The 19,287-nt window shown below is 49.2% G+C and overlaps 8 protein-coding genes across 8 annotated transcripts; 3 read left to right on the top strand and 5 right to left on the bottom strand.

Moving 5' to 3' along the window:
- BDP55DRAFT_742533 (uncharacterized protein) lies at window positions 1-1,704 on the bottom strand (the record flags this gene model as incomplete). Its single annotated transcript, XM_060580466.1, has 2 exons — window positions 1-1,555; window positions 1,578-1,704. Coding segments are annotated over 2 exons (1,682 nt in total), but the record flags the coding sequence as incomplete, so codon positions are not given.
- Window positions 1,705-2,068: 364 nt separating this feature from the next.
- Window positions 2,069-3,801, top strand: BDP55DRAFT_551555 (putative high-affinity nicotinic acid transporter; the record flags this gene model as incomplete). Its single annotated transcript, XM_060569122.1, has 4 exons — window positions 2,069-2,388; window positions 2,476-2,807; window positions 2,877-3,145; window positions 3,205-3,801. The coding sequence occupies 4 exons, from the start codon at window positions 2,069-2,071 to the stop codon at window positions 3,799-3,801; spliced, it is 1,518 nt and encodes a 505-aa protein (XP_060429860.1).
- Window positions 3,802-4,003: 202 nt separating this feature from the next.
- Window positions 4,004-5,846, bottom strand: BDP55DRAFT_662513 (putative dihydrodipicolinate synthase). The gene is made up of 8 exons (XM_060574812.1): window positions 5,637-5,846; window positions 5,560-5,580; window positions 5,462-5,502; window positions 5,246-5,394; window positions 5,079-5,181; window positions 4,906-5,018; window positions 4,526-4,839; window positions 4,004-4,455 (listed from the first exon to the last, which is right to left on the bottom strand). The coding sequence occupies exons 1-8, from the start codon at window positions 5,734-5,736 to the stop codon at window positions 4,313-4,315; spliced, it is 984 nt and encodes a 327-aa protein (XP_060429861.1). The 5' UTR covers window positions 5,737-5,846; the 3' UTR covers window positions 4,004-4,312.
- Window positions 5,847-6,253: 407 nt separating this feature from the next.
- On the bottom strand, window positions 6,254-7,036 carry BDP55DRAFT_768084 (uncharacterized protein). Its single transcript, XM_060581013.1, has 2 exons — window positions 6,529-7,036; window positions 6,254-6,475 (listed from the first exon to the last, which is right to left on the bottom strand). Exons 1-2 carry the CDS (start codon window positions 6,954-6,956, stop codon window positions 6,412-6,414), a joined length of 492 nt encoding a protein of 163 aa, XP_060429862.1. The 5' UTR covers window positions 6,957-7,036; the 3' UTR covers window positions 6,254-6,411.
- A 155-nt stretch (window positions 7,037-7,191) lies between these two features.
- Window positions 7,192-8,752, top strand: BDP55DRAFT_662516 (putative alpha-ketoglutarate-dependent 2,4-dichlorophenoxyacetate dioxygenase). The gene is made up of 6 exons (XM_060574813.1): window positions 7,192-7,473; window positions 7,531-7,703; window positions 7,763-7,841; window positions 7,900-8,286; window positions 8,354-8,409; window positions 8,499-8,752. The coding sequence occupies exons 1-6, from the start codon at window positions 7,252-7,254 to the stop codon at window positions 8,638-8,640; spliced, it is 1,059 nt and encodes a 352-aa protein (XP_060429863.1). The 5' UTR covers window positions 7,192-7,251; the 3' UTR covers window positions 8,641-8,752.
- A 3,554-nt stretch (window positions 8,753-12,306) lies between these two features.
- On the top strand, window positions 12,307-15,061 carry BDP55DRAFT_742537 (fungal-specific transcription factor domain-containing protein; the record flags this gene model as incomplete). Its single annotated transcript, XM_060580467.1, has 9 exons — window positions 12,307-12,520; window positions 12,594-12,716; window positions 12,786-12,889; window positions 12,951-13,151; window positions 13,208-13,758; window positions 13,813-14,098; window positions 14,157-14,332; window positions 14,362-14,578; window positions 14,634-15,061. Exons 1-9 carry the CDS (start codon window positions 12,462-12,464, stop codon window positions 15,059-15,061), a joined length of 2,145 nt encoding a protein of 714 aa, XP_060429864.1. The 5' UTR covers window positions 12,307-12,461.
- Window positions 15,062-15,240: 179 nt separating this feature from the next.
- Window positions 15,241-15,969, bottom strand: BDP55DRAFT_631568 (uncharacterized protein; the record flags this gene model as incomplete). The annotated part of the gene is made up of 3 exons (XM_060572298.1): window positions 15,241-15,411; window positions 15,479-15,544; window positions 15,613-15,969. 3 exons carry the CDS (start codon window positions 15,967-15,969, stop codon window positions 15,241-15,243), a joined length of 594 nt encoding a protein of 197 aa, XP_060429865.1.
- Window positions 15,970-16,607: 638 nt separating this feature from the next.
- BDP55DRAFT_662532 (amino acid permease/ SLC12A domain-containing protein) lies at window positions 16,608-19,026 on the bottom strand. The gene is made up of 7 exons (XM_060574814.1): window positions 18,822-19,026; window positions 18,519-18,762; window positions 18,371-18,460; window positions 18,079-18,290; window positions 17,537-18,011; window positions 17,232-17,473; window positions 16,608-17,140 (listed from the first exon to the last, which is right to left on the bottom strand). Exons 1-7 carry the CDS (start codon window positions 18,984-18,986, stop codon window positions 16,907-16,909), a joined length of 1,662 nt encoding a protein of 553 aa, XP_060429866.1. The 5' UTR covers window positions 18,987-19,026; the 3' UTR covers window positions 16,608-16,906.
- Between the last annotated feature and the right edge of the window lie 261 nt (window positions 19,027-19,287).

Here is a 19,287-nt window from a genome sequence, read left to right on the forward strand (position 1 = left end):
AACGGCGTAAGACAGGCGCTGTTGATGGAAAGACGATAAGATCGCAAAGTCGTGAAAGGCATTTGGTAGTGCTGAATTTGGTCGCCAATGGCGGGGTTCCAGTCCGCCTCAAATGTATCCAGTTCCAGATTCACCTGTTGCAAGCAGGCGGCATCCAGGGAGCGCGCATTGGGGCTTCCACTGCGCCTTACGGCTCGTTTGAGAATAGAGACTAGTTCGCATGTCGCCGAACTCCTCGTGTCGTCAGGATGACTTGCGCTGCGGTGTGACCTGAAGCAATCAGCAACGGCCACCACCGGATCTGGGTTCAGTGTCGCTGGGAGACCGCTTGAAAGTGTCAAGGCAGCATCGCAAGTGAGTAAATTGATCCAGACACGCAACCGGCCTACATCCTCCAGTGTTGGCTTTGAACCATCGTTCGAGTTGAAAGGGAGTACAGCATTCTGGTGCAGCCCGAGAAAAAGGGCATAGCGGATAGCCAGGCCCAGCATGCTCCATGCCGAGATGGCATTATATCTGATCGACCGCGTAGGGTTGCTAATATTATCAATGGGCATCCACTGTATATACAGGAGTATTGCGCGGATATGGTCTAGATTCACGTCGGCCAGATTTGGCCTCAGCAGGAGACGGCTCAGAGAGTGGTCAAGAAGCGAGACGAGAGCCATGTACCGACGTTGCGCATCGGGGGTAGACGTGTTGGTGAAGCGATATCCTATGCAGCAGACGGATATAAACAGCGTCGGGCAGGCTCGCCGGATGGCGGCCGCCGAGGTCTGGGTTTGTGGGCAGAGCAGCGGAGCCCATCTGTGGCAGTGATTGAAGAATGTGTCGAAGCTTTCTTGGGCCTGATCCGTTGACATGACACCACACATTGTCGGATCTAGTGCCTCGTTCTCCATGCTCATGTCACTGTTGTCATGGCGCAAGTGACGGAGCATCGACATCGGTGTACCAAAGTCCACTACACCCTGAGCATCACTTCGGCGCCCTGGACCAACATCCTGGAGCATCGCGGGCCCGCTGGCGAACACTCCGTCCTTACGGATCCTTGCCCGCTTTGAAAGAGGAGGTATTGCTAATTCGTTGACCTCGTCATTCGATCTACGAGTGCCGATCATCGTTTGCGGTAGACGCGGGTTCGTGATATCCGTCCCACTTGTGCACGAACCTGGAGTTTTGCCCCCCTGTGCGACGATAGTTGTGGTAGTACTGAGATTGCGCACGGTGGTTTCCAGTTGGTTAATGCGATCGTTCTGCTCATTAATCTGCTTCTGCATTCGATCAAGCTTGCGGGCGTTTCGGCTGGCAGCATCTGCATCATCGAATCCCTGGTCATTGGTGTCGGTGGTGAAAGAGCACTGAACGGCCGACTCCGCGCATCGCCGACAGGGTCGTCGAGCTTGGTCTTCCGGTGCCGATGCCGAGAGGCCGGCGCTGCTGCCACCGCCAGGTCCCGAGCACTTCTGCTTGCGACCACGACATTGGATACAGGCTACGCGAGATAAGCTGGTCAGCGCGCCATGCAGCACCAGGACAGTAGCAGGAGATGGCACTGGGGGAGATGGTAACGATACCTTTGGAAGCCCGATGAATCTTTGCCGGGCGTGGTCCCCCAGCCCTCCTGTCCGCGTCGGTCTCGATCGCCTCTTCCGGCGGGACCTCGTCGTCGTCGAAGTCGGCAAGCAACCGACCGTGATCCATGATTTCCTGACGATGTCCCTCACCCACAATTCCGTTGCCGGGTGCTCTTATTACTAAAGAGAAAGCCGGCAACAGCGCTAATAGACTTGGGGTCCTTATCGCCGGCATCGGGCCCGTGCCGACAAAGCCGACATTGATAACAGCGATATTGATAGCACAATGTTCGCGAGGTCGTGCGGAAGCCCGAAGTACTTGAACCACGGGGCTGGTACGGATGATGATGCAGAATTCTGGTGATTATTCCAAGGCTTCACCAAGGAACAGTAACCAGCTTGCTTACAACATGCCCTCAACGTCGATCTCGTCCGCCGAGACGCCCAAGGCCGCATCTAAGAGCCCAATGGACGACAGCAAGAATTTTGAGATGCAGGTGGGCACCACCATCGAGGTTCCGGCCCCCGGTATAGTAGATGCCGTGCACGCCGCCGAATATGTCGAGTACCTCCGCCTCAAGGACCACTTCACGGCCAACCCCAAGGCACACCGGAGCATGATCAGGCGCCTCGATGCCCGGATCCTGCCTTTCTTGTTCATGTACTACCTATTGAACTCGATTGATCGGACCAATGCTGGCAACGTGAAGATCTACACCTTCATGAAAGACACCAACATGACCAACACGCAGTTCAACCTAGCCCTGACGTGGTTTATCATCATGTACGCCATGTTCGAAGCACCATCCAAGTGAGTCACTTTGCATCAGGTCATACTAACGACCACTTACCTCCGTATCCTCTCTTCGGCATTGCTGACCTTCATCACAAACAACAGCATGCTGCTGCGTCGTATTGGTCCCCGTTTCTGGCTGTCGTCACTCGTTATCTGCTGGGGTTGTGTGACTCTAGGCGGTGCCTGGGTCAAGAGTTACCACGATTTTGTTGTTTGCCGTGTATTGCTTGGTTTGTTCGAGGCGGGTATGTATCAAGGCTGCTTTTATACGATCAGTTGCTGGTACCTACCAAACGAGCTACAATCGCGTTGCGCATGGTGGTACTCGGCGACTCTGCTGTCCGGTGCCTTTGGTGGCCTGCTTGCATACGCCGTTGGTCCCCTCCAGGACCATCATGGCCTGAGGCAATGGCAGTGGCTGTTCATCATCGAGGGTATGCATCATCTCTGTTACTCGGCTATTATTGATTCATTAGTTTGATATTGACCAAATTTTCGTCCAGGGTGCATCACCATTGTGGTTGGTTGCCTCGGTCTGCTGCTATGCGTAGATTTCCCCGAGAAATGGAGCTCCCGATGGTTCAGCGAGGATGAGATGAAGTATCTCAAACTTCGCGTCAAGTACCGTGATGGTCCTGTGCCTCCCGACATGACATTCCGTTGGAGTGTTTTCTTCGAGGCCGTCAAGGACTGGAAAACCTACCTTGTCGCGTCACTTCTCGCATTTGGTGGCTCTGTACCCACATACTCGGTCAACTACACCTTAGCAACGGTAAGATTTCCAGGGAGTGGTATTGGCAAAGGTCGGCTGCTAACATTCTGCTGTAACAGATGGTAAAGAGTTTAGGCTACTCCTCCATCCAGGCCCAGGCATTAACGTCCCCGCCATATGTTTTTGCGTTCTTCTGCGTTATCGCCATTGCATTCTACTCTGATCGGTACCAATGCCGAGCGCGGTCTTTGATCATCAGCTACACGGTTGGCACCATCGGTATTATCATTCTGTGGCCTTCCCTCTACTACCCCAATCTCTCCGGGCTCAGTTACTTTGCTCTCTTCCTCGTTATCGCTGGCTATAACATGCAAGGCCCTGCCGTTGGCTCGTGGCTGGGCACCAACGTGCGTAACCCGGCCAAGCGAGCCGCTGCAATGGGTTGGATGTCGACTTGGGGCCAGCTAGCTGGCGGCTGCATCGGCGTAAATATCTTCGTCGGCAACGAAGCCCCTACCTATCGCTCCGGCTTTATCACCATCATCGTCCTCGTTGCTGTAGGTGGCTACGGCGCCTGCATCACAAACTGGTATTTACTTCGCCGCGCCAACATTCAAAAGGACCGTGTACCCCTTGCAGAAATAGAAGGAAAGTACACCGAGAAACAACTGGCCGAGATGGGTGAATACTCGCCGTACTTTAGATACGTTTTGTAAATCGGAATCTGGTATTGCTGGACTGGGACAACACGCGTGGAGTGGGAAGTCTGGATGTAGAAAACGGGCATGATAGAAGATGCCATCCACTTGGAGAATTTCTGTTTTCGGTTCGCAGCGATTAGGTGAGCACTGATATATTGTCCAAGTAGCAACTTAATTAAATCCAAAGTTAATATTTTCAACTCATGTCACCATACATCTTTTAGCTCGTGATGACGGTGTCCTATATCAGCACTAGTTTCATGAATGTCTTGATGGCAATGTCATACTTAATACCAATACTCAATAACATGATTTATCCAAGCAGTGATATGACGATACTTGAGATTTTGCACAAGTCAGAAAACTCTTATTTACATTAGCTTATCAGAGAAAACTCCCCCATATGCACTATGGAGACTCGAGCATCTATCAGTAGCCTGAGCTTAGATTGAAGACACTCAAGGACATGGTATGGCATCGTTTCACAAAGCCTTTGTTCCATGCCATTAGTCTCTAAATCTATAGACTACGCTGTCTTGGAGTACTTAGCCTCCAATTGGATCATTTCTTCAAATTGTGACATCAACCTTTCTCCTTCAGCTTCTCCCAGTTTCAACAAGGGCCGTCTAGGGTCTATCCCATACCCATGTAACTTGTGCAAAACATATTCTTCACAAGCATAGTGTCAGCAAGAGTAAAATAATTCATCTTCACTTTGGACTCAAAAGTCAGAACTTACTCATTCCCCTTACACCTGCAGGCACAGCTGCCACATCAGCATTAGACAGAATGTATTGAATCCTATCTGCTTCTTGTCTTTCATCTTCTGTCAAATTGGGCTTGATTAGGAGTGCCCACAGCCGCATAGACGCAGCCGGGGCAAAGTTGGGTATGCCGCTGACGGTGCCATGGCCGCCGCTTTTCATCCACGGTGTTAGATCAGAGATCAGCCCATCCAAGAGAAGGAATGGATATGGGCGGGATGTATTGACAGACGGCTCGCTATTGATAAAGGATGAGAGGCGGACCAGCTTCGAAACACTACCGCCACAGCTACCCGAGGTGGTAATAAGTATGTTAGAGGCCACAAGAAAACATGGATATCACATTATCACGTACGTGAGTTTGGCGCCGCACAAGTTGGGTGCCTGGCGTATCACAGCCTCGATTACAGCCGATGACATGTCCAATCCTCCCGCATTCGCTGGGAAGTTGTACAGAAAGAGTGGAATCTGGCGGTGTCAGTGAATCTTACCCAAGGATTTGATGCATTCAGGGTCAGAGGCACCCACAGGCGATTCTTTGCAGATATCGACGTAATATTGAATGATCTGGTCCTGGTCGGTGCTCAAGCTGGCAGCGTAATAAGCAGGAAGGATGACTAGACCTGCATCTCTGTCGGGTGCACATCTCAGCGGGGAAATACGGAGGGGAAAAGCAATCGGTGCGTAGTACATACGCTCCGGCATTGCCAGCCGCATGTGCGAGTTTGACTGTTTCTCTGGTACTTGAACCGCCCACACCTGCCACAATGGGCATGTCCGTCAAGCCAGCATCGTCGAGTGTGCGTCGTATGAATTTGATGAGATCCACCCGTTCCTCTGGAGACTATGAATCTTGATGATTAGAGAATCTTACCCTGGGATGAAATATTATCTAGAGTCTCTATGCATACCAAGTGTACAGCTTCGCCAAGCGACCCCGCGCACACAGGATCTAGATGAGTCAATGCTGTGTATTTAGTGGATTGGCAATGTGTTATCAATAACCTACTGATTCCTCTTCTAGCAAGATCTTGCGCAGTTGCTAGTTAGTCAGAATTCATACTGGGGGCGGTGGCGACGGCTGACTGAGTAAATGCTTCTCATAGGATTCGTAGTCGATTTCTTGCTTTTCATTGAAGAAGGTCGGTAAGGGTCCATAAGCCCCAGGATTCAGTATCAGGCCCATTATGATCGTCTGGGTGTAGGACAAGAAAGTAGTTCTAATGGTGTTGTATATCGAACAATACGTTTTGGCAATAGTAGATAGACTTTGACGTTGGGCCGAGTTAAGCTAGGCCATTATACATAGATAATGAGGTTAGGTACTCTTTGCGTGAAGGGTGGGGCTCGGTATCTAATCAAGCGGCCCGCTTGCCGACGGTACCGACGGGTCCGATAGGCCTTATTAACCGGCAGTTCTTATCAAGTTAGATTCCCTTCCATCATTTGGAATTTAGAAGCTCCCTTCCGAAGATAGCCATTACGGCTGTTTGCCAGGACAAGGCACATAGCTAGGGTTGAGACTTCACCCTGGCTCGGGTAAATAATGCACTCAAGCTGCACTCAATAGATCGCGTCCATACCGCCGACAATGGTCGACGTAGCAACTTGTCGTTAGTCTGCTACCATTAAAAAAGGGGGGAAAACCCTGGGACCATGAATGGCTATGCACACTTCAACTGTATCTGTGATAAATTTCATTAGTCCAAGAGACTCTACAAGGTGCCTTATTGATAGAACAAGGAACCGGAATGTATGTCTGATTGAGCACTCTACAGAGTCTAGGCCATCCTTTCGCGTAATCTAGATATCCAATATGCACAATCCTAAGATTCATCCATTATACGTGAATCCTCAATCTCTACAACTTGGAGATATTTGAATTCTTTTGGCCGTTCAGTCGTTCCCTCCTGAACGTGGCAATCCTAGGTAGAATATGTCAATCCCAGGCCATTGGTTGACTTCAAGTATAACGAACCTTTCCTCGTCTGCTAGCTCGAAAAGGACCTCTTGTGCGCCTTGCCAAAGAACTAGCTGGCCCAACGGTCTCAGATTCTCGCCACCTTCGGTGATTGTCAAGAAGTGATTTGCAGAGAGGGCACCCATCTTGCTCGCGAACGATACACCGCCGTAACAGAAGAGGAGCTCCGTCTCAGAATAGCCTCCGGGGTAGAAAAGAATCTGGCCGGCACTGGGGTGGCTCGTGTGGTTCTCGAACGTTAGGCCAAGATCCTGATCCCCCAGCGGCACCCAAACCGCTTCGCCGCTCCAACGGACGTGAATGACTTTTTGTCGGTACGGTAGTAGCTTTCGAAACACCGATACCGTCTTAGGAGCCGACGACTCAAAGGCGGCCAGGAACTGGTACGGTCCAGCTGTGATAAGGATTCTGTCCTGAGATGCCATTTCGCGACGACAGTTTGTGTGGCGTGCCTCAAAGTTCACTGGCAAAAATGTAGTGAAGCAGTACCCAGAGGCCTGGAGATGTGACAAGCAGTACGCGAACTTTGTGTGTCTGTTCGATGCAGGCTTAGGCCCTATCGGTTCGGTCGGCCTCTGCACCATCGGTCTAGTCGGCAATTGAGCCGCTGGCTAAGTGGAGCCTCGTGTGAGATATAATCACCAGAGTTCTAGCGATGATATTCACTCCATCCGATAACTTGATGTCTAGAGATACGCAGCGAGCTACCCTAGTGTCATCATGTCGGCCATTAAGATGATCCAGAGTCTCCCGCGGACGTATCCGAACACGTTCCCACCTTCAAAACAGCCAAGTGCTGAGAACCGCGGTGGCAACCACCAGCCGATACAGGACGGGCACATTCTTATCACTCCCGTATTACACGATGAGAAATCATCATTTGGTGCAAAGATTGATGGAATCGATTGGTCCCGTCCACTTCTTGCCGATGACATCGAAAAGGTATGCGCTTCTAGTTGGAACAGCCGGGCTTTGCTAACCTTTTGATATTCTGAACAGCTCAAAAAGATTCAAGATAACTACGGCGTCCTGATCTTCCGAAAGACTGGGTTGGACAATAAAAGACACATAGACTTTGCTAAGAGACTAGGCCAGGAGCTTGAGATCAACCCCTTCTTCTACGGCATTGAGAACGACCGCATAGGTGATCCGCTGCTATGGGACGTTAGCAAGTATGATGAAGCTGGACTTGATTCAATGTTTCATAAACAGCTGACTGACTGTTGTGCAGTATCAATCTCGATGGAACCATTGTACAGCCTAATCAAAGACGTTGGGATCACAGCTTAGGCAATGCTTTGTGGCATACGGTCAGTCCAGACATTGTCACATGGCCTTGTCACGCGACGAACATACTCACAATAACAGGACTCTTCATTTCACCAGCACCGATCGAAGTACTCGCTACTTTTATCCCATGGCAGCCCAGCCAGAGGCGGATCGTGGACGCATTTTGCCGACACGGCGCGAGCATATGCAGATCTCCCACAATCCAAGAAAGACGAATTGGAGGATCTGATCATTGAGCATGATTTGTGGCACTCACGCCGTCTTGCCTCTCCGCAGGCTTTTGCACAGCCCCTGGAAAATGAGCGGGCCGCTGAAAAGTCGGCATATCACCGACTCGTTCAGGTTGGCCCGGATGGGATAAAGACGCTGTATCTGGCCGCGCACGCCAAGCTCGTCGTAGGGCGCGGCGTTGAAGAGAGTCAGAAGTTGATTTGGGAGCTCATCAATCACTGCACACAGTCCAAGGTAAGCCAGAAGGACACCGATGAAGCTTAAATGTGCTTCAATGATTGAAAATGCTGATCTCTACTAGTATGTCTTCAGTATGGAGTGGTTGGAAGGTGGTGATATGGTGTGGTGGGATAATCGGTGAGTGTGTTGCCCCTCTGCCTTGCACTGTTGTTTCATTCCTAGAACAAACGAGATGGCACAGTGTGCTCACACTGAACGATTATTAGAAAATCAATGCATCGCGCGAACCCCTACAACACCGAGATGACTGCGCGTGATGTGCGTCGAGCAACCGTAATCGATGACGGGCCTCTAGCATTTGGTGTAAGCGAGGAAGAGCAGCTAATGGGTCATGAACGCACAGATTAGTTTGACAAGCATTGAGAATATTGGGTATTGAGAACGTGAAGCACATCGTATCCTCCAGGGCGATACGATTAGTAGGCCGCCCAGAATCACAATTGTAGCTAGCCAACATGCGCCTCTAGCGATCGTGCGACGTCCCGAAGGCCCTACGTACCGTGACTAGTACGCAGGCGATTCACGTCTATTCTGACGCCAGACCATTGGTGCGACCCGAGAGCCAGCCTGATGGACTGGCGGTACAGTGTCCAAGCAACGGCCAACCCCGTCGACACATACTAAAAACGAACCTAGCAATAGCTATCAGTGGTCCACTTGAAAGCACGGGCAAAATTCCGAGCCCAGTTTCGGTGGCTCCGAGGGGTAATGTGGGCAGACTGGTGTTTCTGCACTATCGCACTTCTGAAATAAGACACGGGCGTGTCACTCATCCCACGCTACATGTAGGTACTTAGGCTTTGAAGACCGCCGGTATGGCTATACACAGCATATAGCAGTTGCATCATCAATATGACCTCATTATCGGGCATCCCATAGACCTTTGCCATACTTTCTAGTGCTGCGACCCATCTCCATATGCAGTCGATATTTCGCAAACGAGAGGTGAGGAGTATCAGCCCCTACACCAGCACAGCTGTTTGTGGTGTGTGTTCGAACCCAAGTCAACTCTTCAGCATCTCATTTCATTGCGAGACACTTTACCCTGAGACTACGGCAGGTACCAATCCGGCGGCTACTTCTGGGTGCTCCTGTCAATCTGTATATGCACCTTGGCGTTGCCCTGTTCAAGTTATCTCTGCTGAGGAAGATTTAACTCCCATCACACATCCTGCCAACCTCTACACACCCGCCTAATAGACACCAAATCCTTCGATTATAATGAGAATATGGAAGATTTAGAAGCAGCTCGAACTCGGTCACCATATTTAGAGATTTGGAAAAGAGGAAGAGGATGCCGGGAGCAAGAATCAGACACAAGGTGTCAATCATTCGCTGGGTCTACGACTGGAGCGAAGCTCTACCCTGTGAGGTCAAATGTAACGACAATACTGTTTAAACTGAACTCTCACATTCAATAGGCCCTGAGGAGAGAGATCACAAGCCAGTGTCCGTAGATCAGCCAGCAGAACCGGAGACAAAATTCCCTGCCTTTCTCAGCAAATAACCACTAGTAACCATACAGGCGGTCAAACAACCAACCACAATAGAATGCCCGAGGTTATAACAGTGAATCTTCGAACCAAGAACTATCAGCAATACCTGCTGTCAAGGCTCAAAGCAACACTTTCTCCGGTCCCCGTTAAACTTAACCACCTACTAGTAGTTGATCATTTTTCATTGAGACTCTAAACAATGCCTTTCGCGCCCTAATCCCGCTAAAGTGCTGCTTGCCTTCTCTTCCGGCGAGAAAAGGCCGCAGGTCATTTGGCCTACGGATACTCCGTACTATGAAATGAGCTTGGCAATGTTACAGGCTAAATGCCCGGGAGGGAAAGCATGCGCTCTGCTCATGCCCATTGCACGTCCCTAACACGCCGACATCCTAGTTGGCCCATGTAGTACACCGCATCGGCACCTCAGGGCAGAACTTGTGTACCCGGTGGGATAGCTTACTCTCGAGCTTCCAACAGACACCGATTCAAGCACCAATTCATTGAACCAGAAGTTCTTACCGTCCTTTACAACAACACAAAGCTATCAATACCTTAGCGCAGCTGGAGCCAAGTTGCGCGGGCCCTTTACAGCTGTGAAGAGCCCAAGTTTGACTAGGTAGGGGGAGGAGGTGGGAAGGAAAGAGGGATGACAAAATAGGTCGAAGAAAAAAACAGGGACCTGACTCGAGGCTTCAACTTCAGCCCAGTGCTCTGGAAATACATACTATGAATATCGTGGGATATGAAACCTTGGCATCAGCATGGAAAACTGAAGGTAGGACGTAGCGAAAGGGCTTTCCTCAACACAGCTGACATGTTGTCTATACTCCTTCATGTTGCCTAGCCTTTGTGGACCATGAACTTCGATGATACATGTCCAACTTTCTTGAAATAACAAAGTTTACCCTTCCCATTCCATCTAGGACAGATTATTGCTAAATTTCCTTGGTTGTTAGCCTGCGAATCACTCACTTGCGTCTCTCTCAGAGTCATGATTATAACAAGTATAAGAACACACAACTTCCCATAGATAATGATCTCCATCATCTCCATCATCGCCACAACCTTCATTAACAATTATCACTCCAGTCTTCACTTTCGTTCTCACTTTTACAGAAGTCTTTCTTTTACTTATCTCTCTTTATAACGGTGTATCTCTAGTTCCGTTAACCTCACTATACATTCCTCGTCCATTTTCACGGTCGCTGTCGCTGCTCTTAGCTTCTTTAGCGAAGCTTCAGCATACTACAACTGGAATAAGAAGACTATCGAAAACTGCTATTATCGCGACAACGACGCAAGAGTCAGGCAAGGCGGTTACATCAACTTTCCGCAAGGCACAATTTGCCCCCAATCGCACTCGAATACCTGCGGCGCGGACTGCTGCATCTTTGATACTGGTCTGGGTATTGGCTGCCCCAAGTAGGCATTTGTCCGTACCTGCTACGATGCAACTCGATGGTAAGCTTTGGTTCAACTTCTGGTCTTATTCAAGATAACCTAACATTAATTATTAGGCCGCCACTTTCAAGTCTACGAGCTCCAAACATGGAAACCTTCACGGCAATCCTCGCTCGTCTTTTTGACCTTGGTGTTCATGTCGTTCCCGATATACTTTCGACACCATTGCGCCGGCTATGAGTTGATCTGGGAAACCCAAGTGGTATTGCAGACTTGAAGTAGGACTTGAACTAGATTTAGAATCAGATTCAAAATATGGATTACTTATTGAGGCTTAGGCCTTAGCAAAGAAACTCCTTGATATCTCTGCCTTTCATTGTTCACTTTGAATACAATGAGGCCAGCCCGTATAAGTTGAGTCTGTTCTAAGAAGTGACCTCTATCAATTGGCATTACCATCAGCATACCTGAAGGCCGGTTTTCAAAATATTGTTATTGATCAATTTGGCTCATGTTTTGTTTTCCTATCGTTACATAATGATAGGGCCGTGAAATTTGACAAGTGAGGTTTTAACGAACCATGAATAGAACAACAACTCGATCGGAAAGATACATGCAAGACAATCGATTTGGCTCAGATTACATCGGATCTGCATGGTCCCGAAAGCTCAAGGCTTGCATCAGGTTAACGGAACCCCGCCAAGAAGTTCTGTGAAGCTTCAGAAAGACAGTCGTAGTCCAACTCGCACGTGTTGAGTTGTCCACGTAGTTCTGGTTGAGATTCTAGTGACCAACAGGCTATACCTACGGCACGGGAAAACTCGAAAAATCTGGCGCTTCTAGTAGTGGCCCGGGGTACGAGACTCGCAAGCGGGCGATATCACCGAGAAAGTTTCCACACACTCGACCAATCATCCTGTCACGGCGCCTATGCTACCTGTGATGTATCTTCGTGCTACTATTCTTAGTTGAGATCTAGCACGGACCCGGGGATACTTTCCGCATTACGCTCAGCGCCGGGCTCAGTCCCGAGAGCGGGGTTCGCATCCTGTCGGGGAGATGCTGTGGGGACGCATAGTCGGATACATGTCAAGTGGGGGCGTTATCCTCCGAGATAAAGGAACCCAACCCACAAAGCCGCCCATTTATCGCATCTATTATCTTCGAGTCATCATATCATCGTCTTCCTTTTGTTCTTACGCGAACTTCAAGTAGCTCTCCTACGCAGTGTTGTTCATATGACTGCCAAAGCCAAAGCAAATTGAGCCCGCAATGTCAGCAAGGACCGGTGTTGGGAGAAACCGTGCCTCGAAAAGGCGCACACCGAAAGCGTAAGTTATCATGGCTGCTCCTGTCAACGGGACTTGACCGGTCATGTTTGTTGACGATTCTTCGGCTGCGAAGCTGCACAAGATGCCGCGACCAAAAGATTAAATGCTCGGGCTCAGACCCCTGTCAACAATGCAGCAAGAGAGAGCAGGATTGCGTCTTTCCTGACGAGTCGCAAAAGGTGGTGGTCACCAGGAGGTAAAACTCCAGTCTGGTCGACTTACTTCTGATATCAGACTACTCGGTTCACTCACGAAATGGCTCTAGGTATATCAGCGACTTGCAAGAAAAGCTGGCCTCATCCGAGCGGCGAGCATCTTTGATGGTTTCACAAGACCCGCCATTGAATCAACAATCAAACGACAAAACTCGTTAGAGCAGGCTATTCATTCAGTATTTACGCTCAAGACCAGATACTAACAGATACTACAGTCGAAAACGCAGACGACGCCACTGAAAGTTATCTTTCGACACAGGACCGAACAGTGGGAACCATTTTTCCTATTACGCCCTCATCTTCGACTGTACTCGCTTCATCTCTTGGCGTTCATGTGCCCACACACGAGGCACCACTCACAAATCCACTAGCGTTCCATACGATAGACTGGGTTCCTGGTCCTAGTGGTACTCCCGGTACGTCTGAGGCGCCAGTTTCCTCCGGCGCAGTACGCTGATGCTTGCCTAATCAGTATTTATGGGAACGTCTTCCAATTGGGCTTTCAATCGACGGGTCTTATCTATGACCCATGAAGCAATCACCGGCACTGCCTTATCCCCAGAGAACCTATTCTTTGACGGAAAGGTTTACGACTTGAGGTGGGATGGAGGCCGAATCTCATCTCTCGGGGATGATTTCAGCCTTGCCAGTTTGCCAACTCAGGATTTTGCAATCTATCTGATTAATTCCGTCAAGTTTCACTGCTGCCGGCTGTTCTATCTGTTTGAAGAGGACAGTTTCATGAAGCATTTTGCCACATTCCATGCAAGTGCCGCGGATCAGTCAAAGGTCCCCCGACTGTGGTTTGTTCACTATCTCATTCTCTTAGCATTCGGCAAGGCGTTTATTGTACAGACATCAAAGTCACACCAACCTCCTGGAGCAGACCTGTTTGTGCAAGCTATGAAGCTTATGCCGGACTTCACCTTCTTCGAGTGTGACTACATAGAAAGGATGCAGGTACTTTGTTGTACCTCGCTGTATCTCCACTGCATAAGTTGTCGGCCCGCTGCTTATCGATATGTTGGTGAGCCATGCCTCTATTTCTGACCTCAGCTTCTGATCAACCTCTCCCAGATTGGACAAGCACTTAGCACAGCGTTCGAACATGGCCTACATACCGAGATGCAGAGCCACCACCTAGACGAGACATACGTTCAGAGGTGCAGGCTAGTATGGTGGACAATATATGTCTTGGAGCGTCAAATGTCAGCACTTATGGGAGTGCCTATGTTCATCTCGGATGAATGCGTCTGCACACCGTTCCCCATACTTTACGAGCAAGCACAAAGAACCAGCGCTTTGCACATACAGATCAAGTTGGCGCAGGTACTGGGGCAGATCCATCAGAGTAAGGCGAAGAGTCATGTACTCATCTTGAGCTTACTACCATCGCTCTGGTGGCTAACATCTTGCACTAGCTGTTTATGGCATTGAAGGACAGCTCGACAGTCGCTACTTGGGTGCCACAAAGGCTGTTCTCCAAAGTATAGCAGGCCTCGCCACCGATCTCCATGATTTGTTTGACATAGACTCCAGTGAGAACACATCAGGAGTCTCTCGTGTCTCGGCACATTTGCATCTCCAGTACCACCAAGTATGAAGACATCAAACTTTGGTATAGAGGAAATGCTAAATGCTAATTTGGCGTGTACGAAGTGCATCGTTCTAACCACTAGGCCGCTATTATTCATATTCCTACAGTCCAAACTCGGGCAATCTGAATCAGTGCTGATGCAGTGGTTGCATTCCGATAGCATCAGAAGCTTACTACAGGTTTGCACGGATTCTTCGCGACAGATAATCAAGATTTTATTGAGATTGTTGAGTCATGGTTTACTGGGTAAGTTGCTCAATCATTCTTTACAAGAAGAAGTAGCTTATTCGACGGATCACAGAAAGCTTCCTAACGTTTGATCTGGATGCTACATCAACAGCTGCAGTTGCCATGTCTATGGCTGCAGCTATTGACCCGACTCTGATTTCCGACCAAGCAGCGTGGTCCCAACGGGTGTTCCTCATCCTCGAAGAAATGAGCTCTCATGGTAGTAAGATCGCAGGAATGATATCATCTGAACTGAGGCAGCTTAATAATTATCTTCACCATCTCAGTGTAGACGAAGAAGTCCCAACCCAAGTTCATGGAACACAGCGTACTGCCTCTACAAATGATGTTGGAGCATATTCAACAGACCAGGCCCTAGGTTTGGAGTTCGAGCAAAGCCTGGCGATGGAAGCCGAGCTTAGCACAGACCTTCTGATCGATATCGCTAACTCGCTGGATCCTGAGAGCTTGAGCTGGGATTTCCCCGTAGCTGAAGGTTAGTAGACAGCCGCGAGTCAATCAGACCTAAGAGACATCTCAATATTGCCTAGGGGAAATACAGTGGCCATGAGTCGGAAATAGTGTGCATTTTGGTCAAGTGAAAACATGTCTGTTCAGACTCCTTGGGACCCTTTCCCGCCTACGATGTCTTGCTTGCGCACAACACATATCTGCAAAGATCAAGAATCATTCTTCTTCCACAGAGATGGCATCGGCCCTCCTTCTCCGTATAACGGATCCTTAATCGGACCAGGGACCTTCTCGCACCTTCCCCGTTTCTCGTCTGTTTCCCGAACCGAATCCAATGCATACTCCATATCATAAGGCTCTTCCCTAGAGTTGAACCCCGTCTTAAAACCTCGTCAGCTTCTTATGCACATAACGTATAATTGGAAGCGATGTTTAGGTAGTCCTTACCAAAGCATAGAACCCAATTATCTCATAATCATCCTCAGATTCCCTAACAAAGTGCGTCACTCCTGCCTAAAATAAAGAAGTTGGCGTAAGCAGCCCAGGTCCTGATCGGCTTCTGTCGGTTTTTAGTAACTTACTGGCCATGCAAAGACGTCCCCAGCACGAGCAACAAATTCGACACCCACAGGGTTGCCGAGCTCATCGGTGTCTGCGTCCAAAGGAGATTTTCCAAGAACATACGTGCCGCTGCCATGTAAGACAGTATACGCCTCGTGTGTTGTCAAATGATAATGGGGAGTAGCTGCGAGTGTTTCGTTGGCGATCTTCCAGTGACCCCCTTTGACCCACTCCGAGGTGTTGATCGCCTCTAAAGCGCCTTCCACTGTTTTGTTCTCCAGCGCGTTTCTATACACAATGACAGGGAATTTGGAATTCGGGGAATGAGGGGTGGGTGGGACATGGAAGGTCTCTGGGGAGATTGGAGACGATGCCATTGTAAGGAACAGGAACTCTAGGTGAGGGAGACGTTGTTGGCGATAGGGTGATGAATGGGTCAGTCAGCCCGACTAGTTTGTGACCATCAAGATATTTGTACCTTGCTTCGACGATGTTCCAGCGCGATCGACAAGGATTGCTTGTCATCACGATTGCGAAAGCTTCGTGCCTCGATCGTGCAACAGATGCAATGTGCGGGGGAGCAGTCGGCAAAACAGCCACCGGGAACTGGTTCCGTAGACCAGAGCAGTGTCCTGCAATGGGAAATCGGATGCGTTTCCCGAAAATCACCACCCGCTTCAACCCCCCCACGACGAGACTGGTAAGTCTATCCGAAAACCGGCAGTCCTTCCACACCCAACAACCTGTCGGTCTCCACGATATCTCATCAATTGCTGGGCGCCAATCAACGATACCTTGGCGGTTTTGGCTCCCAAGCCGACCAATATCGAATATCTAATACTACGGCATCTTCAACAGCCAACTGTGTGTCCATATGCCCGAATCCGAAGCCGTTGACAATGAAAGACAAAGAGGCTTGCGATACTGTGGTTGTTCTAAATTTCGCTGTGCCACGCAAATTTACCGGACGGCTTGCTGGGCGTGCCTCACTTTACATCAAGCCGACAAATAGAATCTCGATTCGGTTACTGCATGAAGTATGATAGGCAAATGAGTACATTCAGTCGCCCAACTTTTACTATCTAGGTGGTTCCAATATGACTGATTGCATCATGGCTCAAATCCACGTATAAGTGATTAACCTGGGAAAACTATATAGGTGACCAAGTTCGTTTAGCTATGTTCGAAGGCTAAGGGGCCTTATACACAAAACGATTGAACTTCAAGATAAGGTGGTTGTTTGACCACTCCCTAGATCGATCTAGCATAGACACTCCTCTGCTATCAATCACAAGCTTTGTTTAGCCCATGGGCTTACCACAACTGTACATAGCTGAAGAATCTTCTGATCTTCGGCTGCTTGTAATATTCGTCTAGTTGCTTTATCTCCTCAGTTGACAGCTCTCGCCGACCAGTGATGCAGTCTGCTGTACTTGGATCACGCCAGGGTGTTCTGTAAATGACCTTGTATCCAAGCGTTGCACCGAGGATGAGAATGAGTCCGATGGTGTATTGGAAAAAGTTCTCCGCCGTGAAACCTCCGCCACCCTAAGATAGGCTGGTCAGCCTCTTCGCGGCACAGAAGTGAGAAGAGATAAGAAATCAACGATATCTTGCATCGGAATCCGAAATCACTTACGATAGGGTTGATGCCGCAGGCTAGACACGAAGCCAGTAGAATCAATGAAACGAGCATTAACCAGGCAGGAGCCAAAGGCCATGCATATGATTCCCACGCATATGTCTGCGAAAATAGAAGGTCCCCTTGTGCCTTGATGGCACATCTGAATCGCCAATTGGTGAAAGAAATGATGATCCAATTGGTGAAGAAAGACGCACTGGTGATCGAAACCAACCAGTTCAAGACCTTGATACCATCCCCTATAAGTTTCTTAGCAGGCATATGCAATCAAAACACTCAGCTTTCAGTCTCATGAAACTTACCCGACAGCTGTATGTACGACAGCATAGCGGCAACGACGCACGTCACGAGCAGCGCCAGCCTCGGTCGACCCTTGTCGTCGACTCTGGCCAGGCGACCTGAGATGATTTTCTGATGTGACATAGAGCGCAGGACTCTAGACGACAAGTATACTGATTCGGCGGCGATTGCTAGAACTCCACACATCATCCCAGCATTCAAGAGCGAGGATATGCCACGAATTCCAGAGCTCTCTACAGCGATAACAAAAGGAGATGCAGAAACACTACTGCCACCCAGCAGCCTTTCATCGTCCGAGGGTACCAAAATTGTGATGAATATGACACTAAGCATGTAAATGAAGTTGACTCGGAAAGGGACGAGCTTTGTTGCATGGGCCATTGAGAAACGAGGACTATCGGCCTCGCCGCCCATGATGCCTACGAAAACTTGGTCACCAACGGCCCATGTTGCTAATAGGGCACAATTCGCGAATCCCTATACACATGTACTTAGATATTAGCTATATCCAAGTTCATTGCCAAGAACTGATGTCAGTGCTTACGGCAAATCCGTTGAGGAATGGCGGGAGCCTTGTCCAGGTTTCTCCTCGGTGCAGATAACCGTTTGGCCCGGCTCCAAGTACCAACGCTAGTGAGAGTATTATTATGATCAGGAAGAGAAAGATTTTAAGTATGGACGTGACATATTCAAACCAGGCGAAGGCTTTGTTGGGAAGAAGGAAGATGACGAAGCACGCGAATAAGAACAAAGAAACTATTGAGGAAAATCAGCTTCAATTCGACGCCAAGTAGGGTAGGTGGCATTCAGATTGAACGTATATGCGTGAGACTTACTAGTTGCTGCTTGTGGAAATGATTCTGGAGCCCAGAAACGAAGGAGAACGTGGAAGAATCCTGCTTCGGCTGCTACTATCGCAGCCCATCCTTCTCGAATGTTAGTGACAGCAAGGTCTCAATCAGGATCGCCTTTTGCTTCACTCACCAAGCCATTCAGCGAACCCAGCACCAAACGCCAATGCTGGATCGACCCAGCGGTCAGCGTAATCTATATAGTTACCGGATACCGGGAAAGCAATTGTCATTTCGGAAAGTGATTGAAGGACGGCCCAAACACAACTGCAGACCAAAAAATATGCAATAACCATATTGCCGGGGCCTCCAGTAGCTAAAGCCTTGCCGGTTGCGATAAAGACGCCGCTTCCAATGTTGGAGCCAAGAGAGATAATCTATTGTCATAGTGAGTTGAACATTCGGCAATGGCTTCTCGTGTGTAGTAAAGACTGACGTGAATCTGACGTGGAGAAATGGACCTGTGGAACTCGCCGTTTCGGTCGTCTTTGACCTGACCCACAACAATACTACGTGTGGGTTGTAGGTCTTCCATGCCAGTCTTTTCATCCCCCAACTTGTCATCTTTGCTGATGGGAAAGGCTGGTGTAAAATGCGACATCGTACAGCCGGTCAGGAAGACTGAATCTGTGGCGGACGATTGGAAAGCGGATGGTAAATCATGGTCAATCGGAAGGCGGGAAATCGGGGACCCGTCTTATGTGTTGTGGTAATCCGCGAAATCCACATCACGTTACTTCCTGCTTTAAGATAGATAGCAGAACTTGTCCGGCCGGTCGTTATCATCGGCAATTAGAAAGTGGCATGTTATCCCGCCGGCGGTATGCGCCAAGTCAATATGCGAGATACTCCTGCCCTTTGTCCGTTTACGACGCATGTCTTCTGTTGAAGGATTGATGGAC

This window comes from Colletotrichum godetiae (assembly GCF_030913485.1).
Source record: "Colletotrichum godetiae strain CBS 193.32 chromosome Unknown BDP55scaffold_19, whole genome shotgun sequence".
Classification (NCBI taxonomy): Eukaryota; Fungi; Ascomycota; class Sordariomycetes; order Glomerellales; family Glomerellaceae; genus Colletotrichum; species Colletotrichum godetiae.

What these genes read in the sequence shown, in the direction of transcription:
- BDP55DRAFT_768084 (XM_060581013.1), bottom strand. Translation starts at nt 6,956, where the DNA reads ATGGCATCTCAGGACAGAATCCTTATCACAGCTGGACCGTACCAGTTC. An exon ending in GAGCTAGCAGACGAGGAAAG is followed by an intron (nt 6,476 to 6,528) that starts GTTCGTTATACT and finishes TATTCTACCTAG; the next exon opens with GATTGCCACGTTCAGGAGGG.
- BDP55DRAFT_662513 (XM_060574812.1), bottom strand. Translation starts at nt 5,736, where the DNA reads ATGGGCCTGATACTGAATCCTGGGGCTTATGGACCCTTACCGACCTTC. An exon ending in CTATGAGAAGCATTTACTCA is followed by an intron (nt 5,581 to 5,636) that starts GTCAGCCGTCGC and finishes CAACTGCGCAAG; the next exon opens with ATCTTGCTAGAAGAGGAATC. An exon ending in TTGTGCGGCGCCAAACTCAC is followed by an intron (nt 4,840 to 4,905) that starts GTACGTGATAAT and finishes CACCTCGGGTAG; the next exon opens with CTGTGGCGGTAGTGTTTCGA.
- BDP55DRAFT_662516 (XM_060574813.1), top strand. Translation starts at nt 7,252, where the DNA reads ATGTCGGCCATTAAGATGATCCAGAGTCTCCCGCGGACGTATCCGAAC. An exon ending in TTGCCGATGACATCGAAAAG is followed by an intron (nt 7,474 to 7,530) that starts GTATGCGCTTCT and finishes TATTCTGAACAG; the next exon opens with CTCAAAAAGATTCAAGATAA. An exon ending in CTGCTATGGGACGTTAGCAA is followed by an intron (nt 7,704 to 7,762) that starts GTATGATGAAGC and finishes ACTGTTGTGCAG; the next exon opens with TATCAATCTCGATGGAACCA.
- BDP55DRAFT_662532 (XM_060574814.1), bottom strand. Translation starts at nt 18,986, where the DNA reads ATGTCGCATTTTACACCAGCCTTTCCCATCAGCAAAGATGACAAGTTG. An exon ending in TGGGTTCGCTGAATGGCTTG is followed by an intron (nt 18,461 to 18,518) that starts GTGAGTGAAGCA and finishes ACATTCGAGAAG; the next exon opens with GATGGGCTGCGATAGTAGCA. An exon ending in CCTGCGGCATCAACCCTATC is followed by an intron (nt 17,141 to 17,231) that starts GTAAGTGATTTC and finishes AGCCTATCTTAG; the next exon opens with GGTGGCGGAGGTTTCACGGC.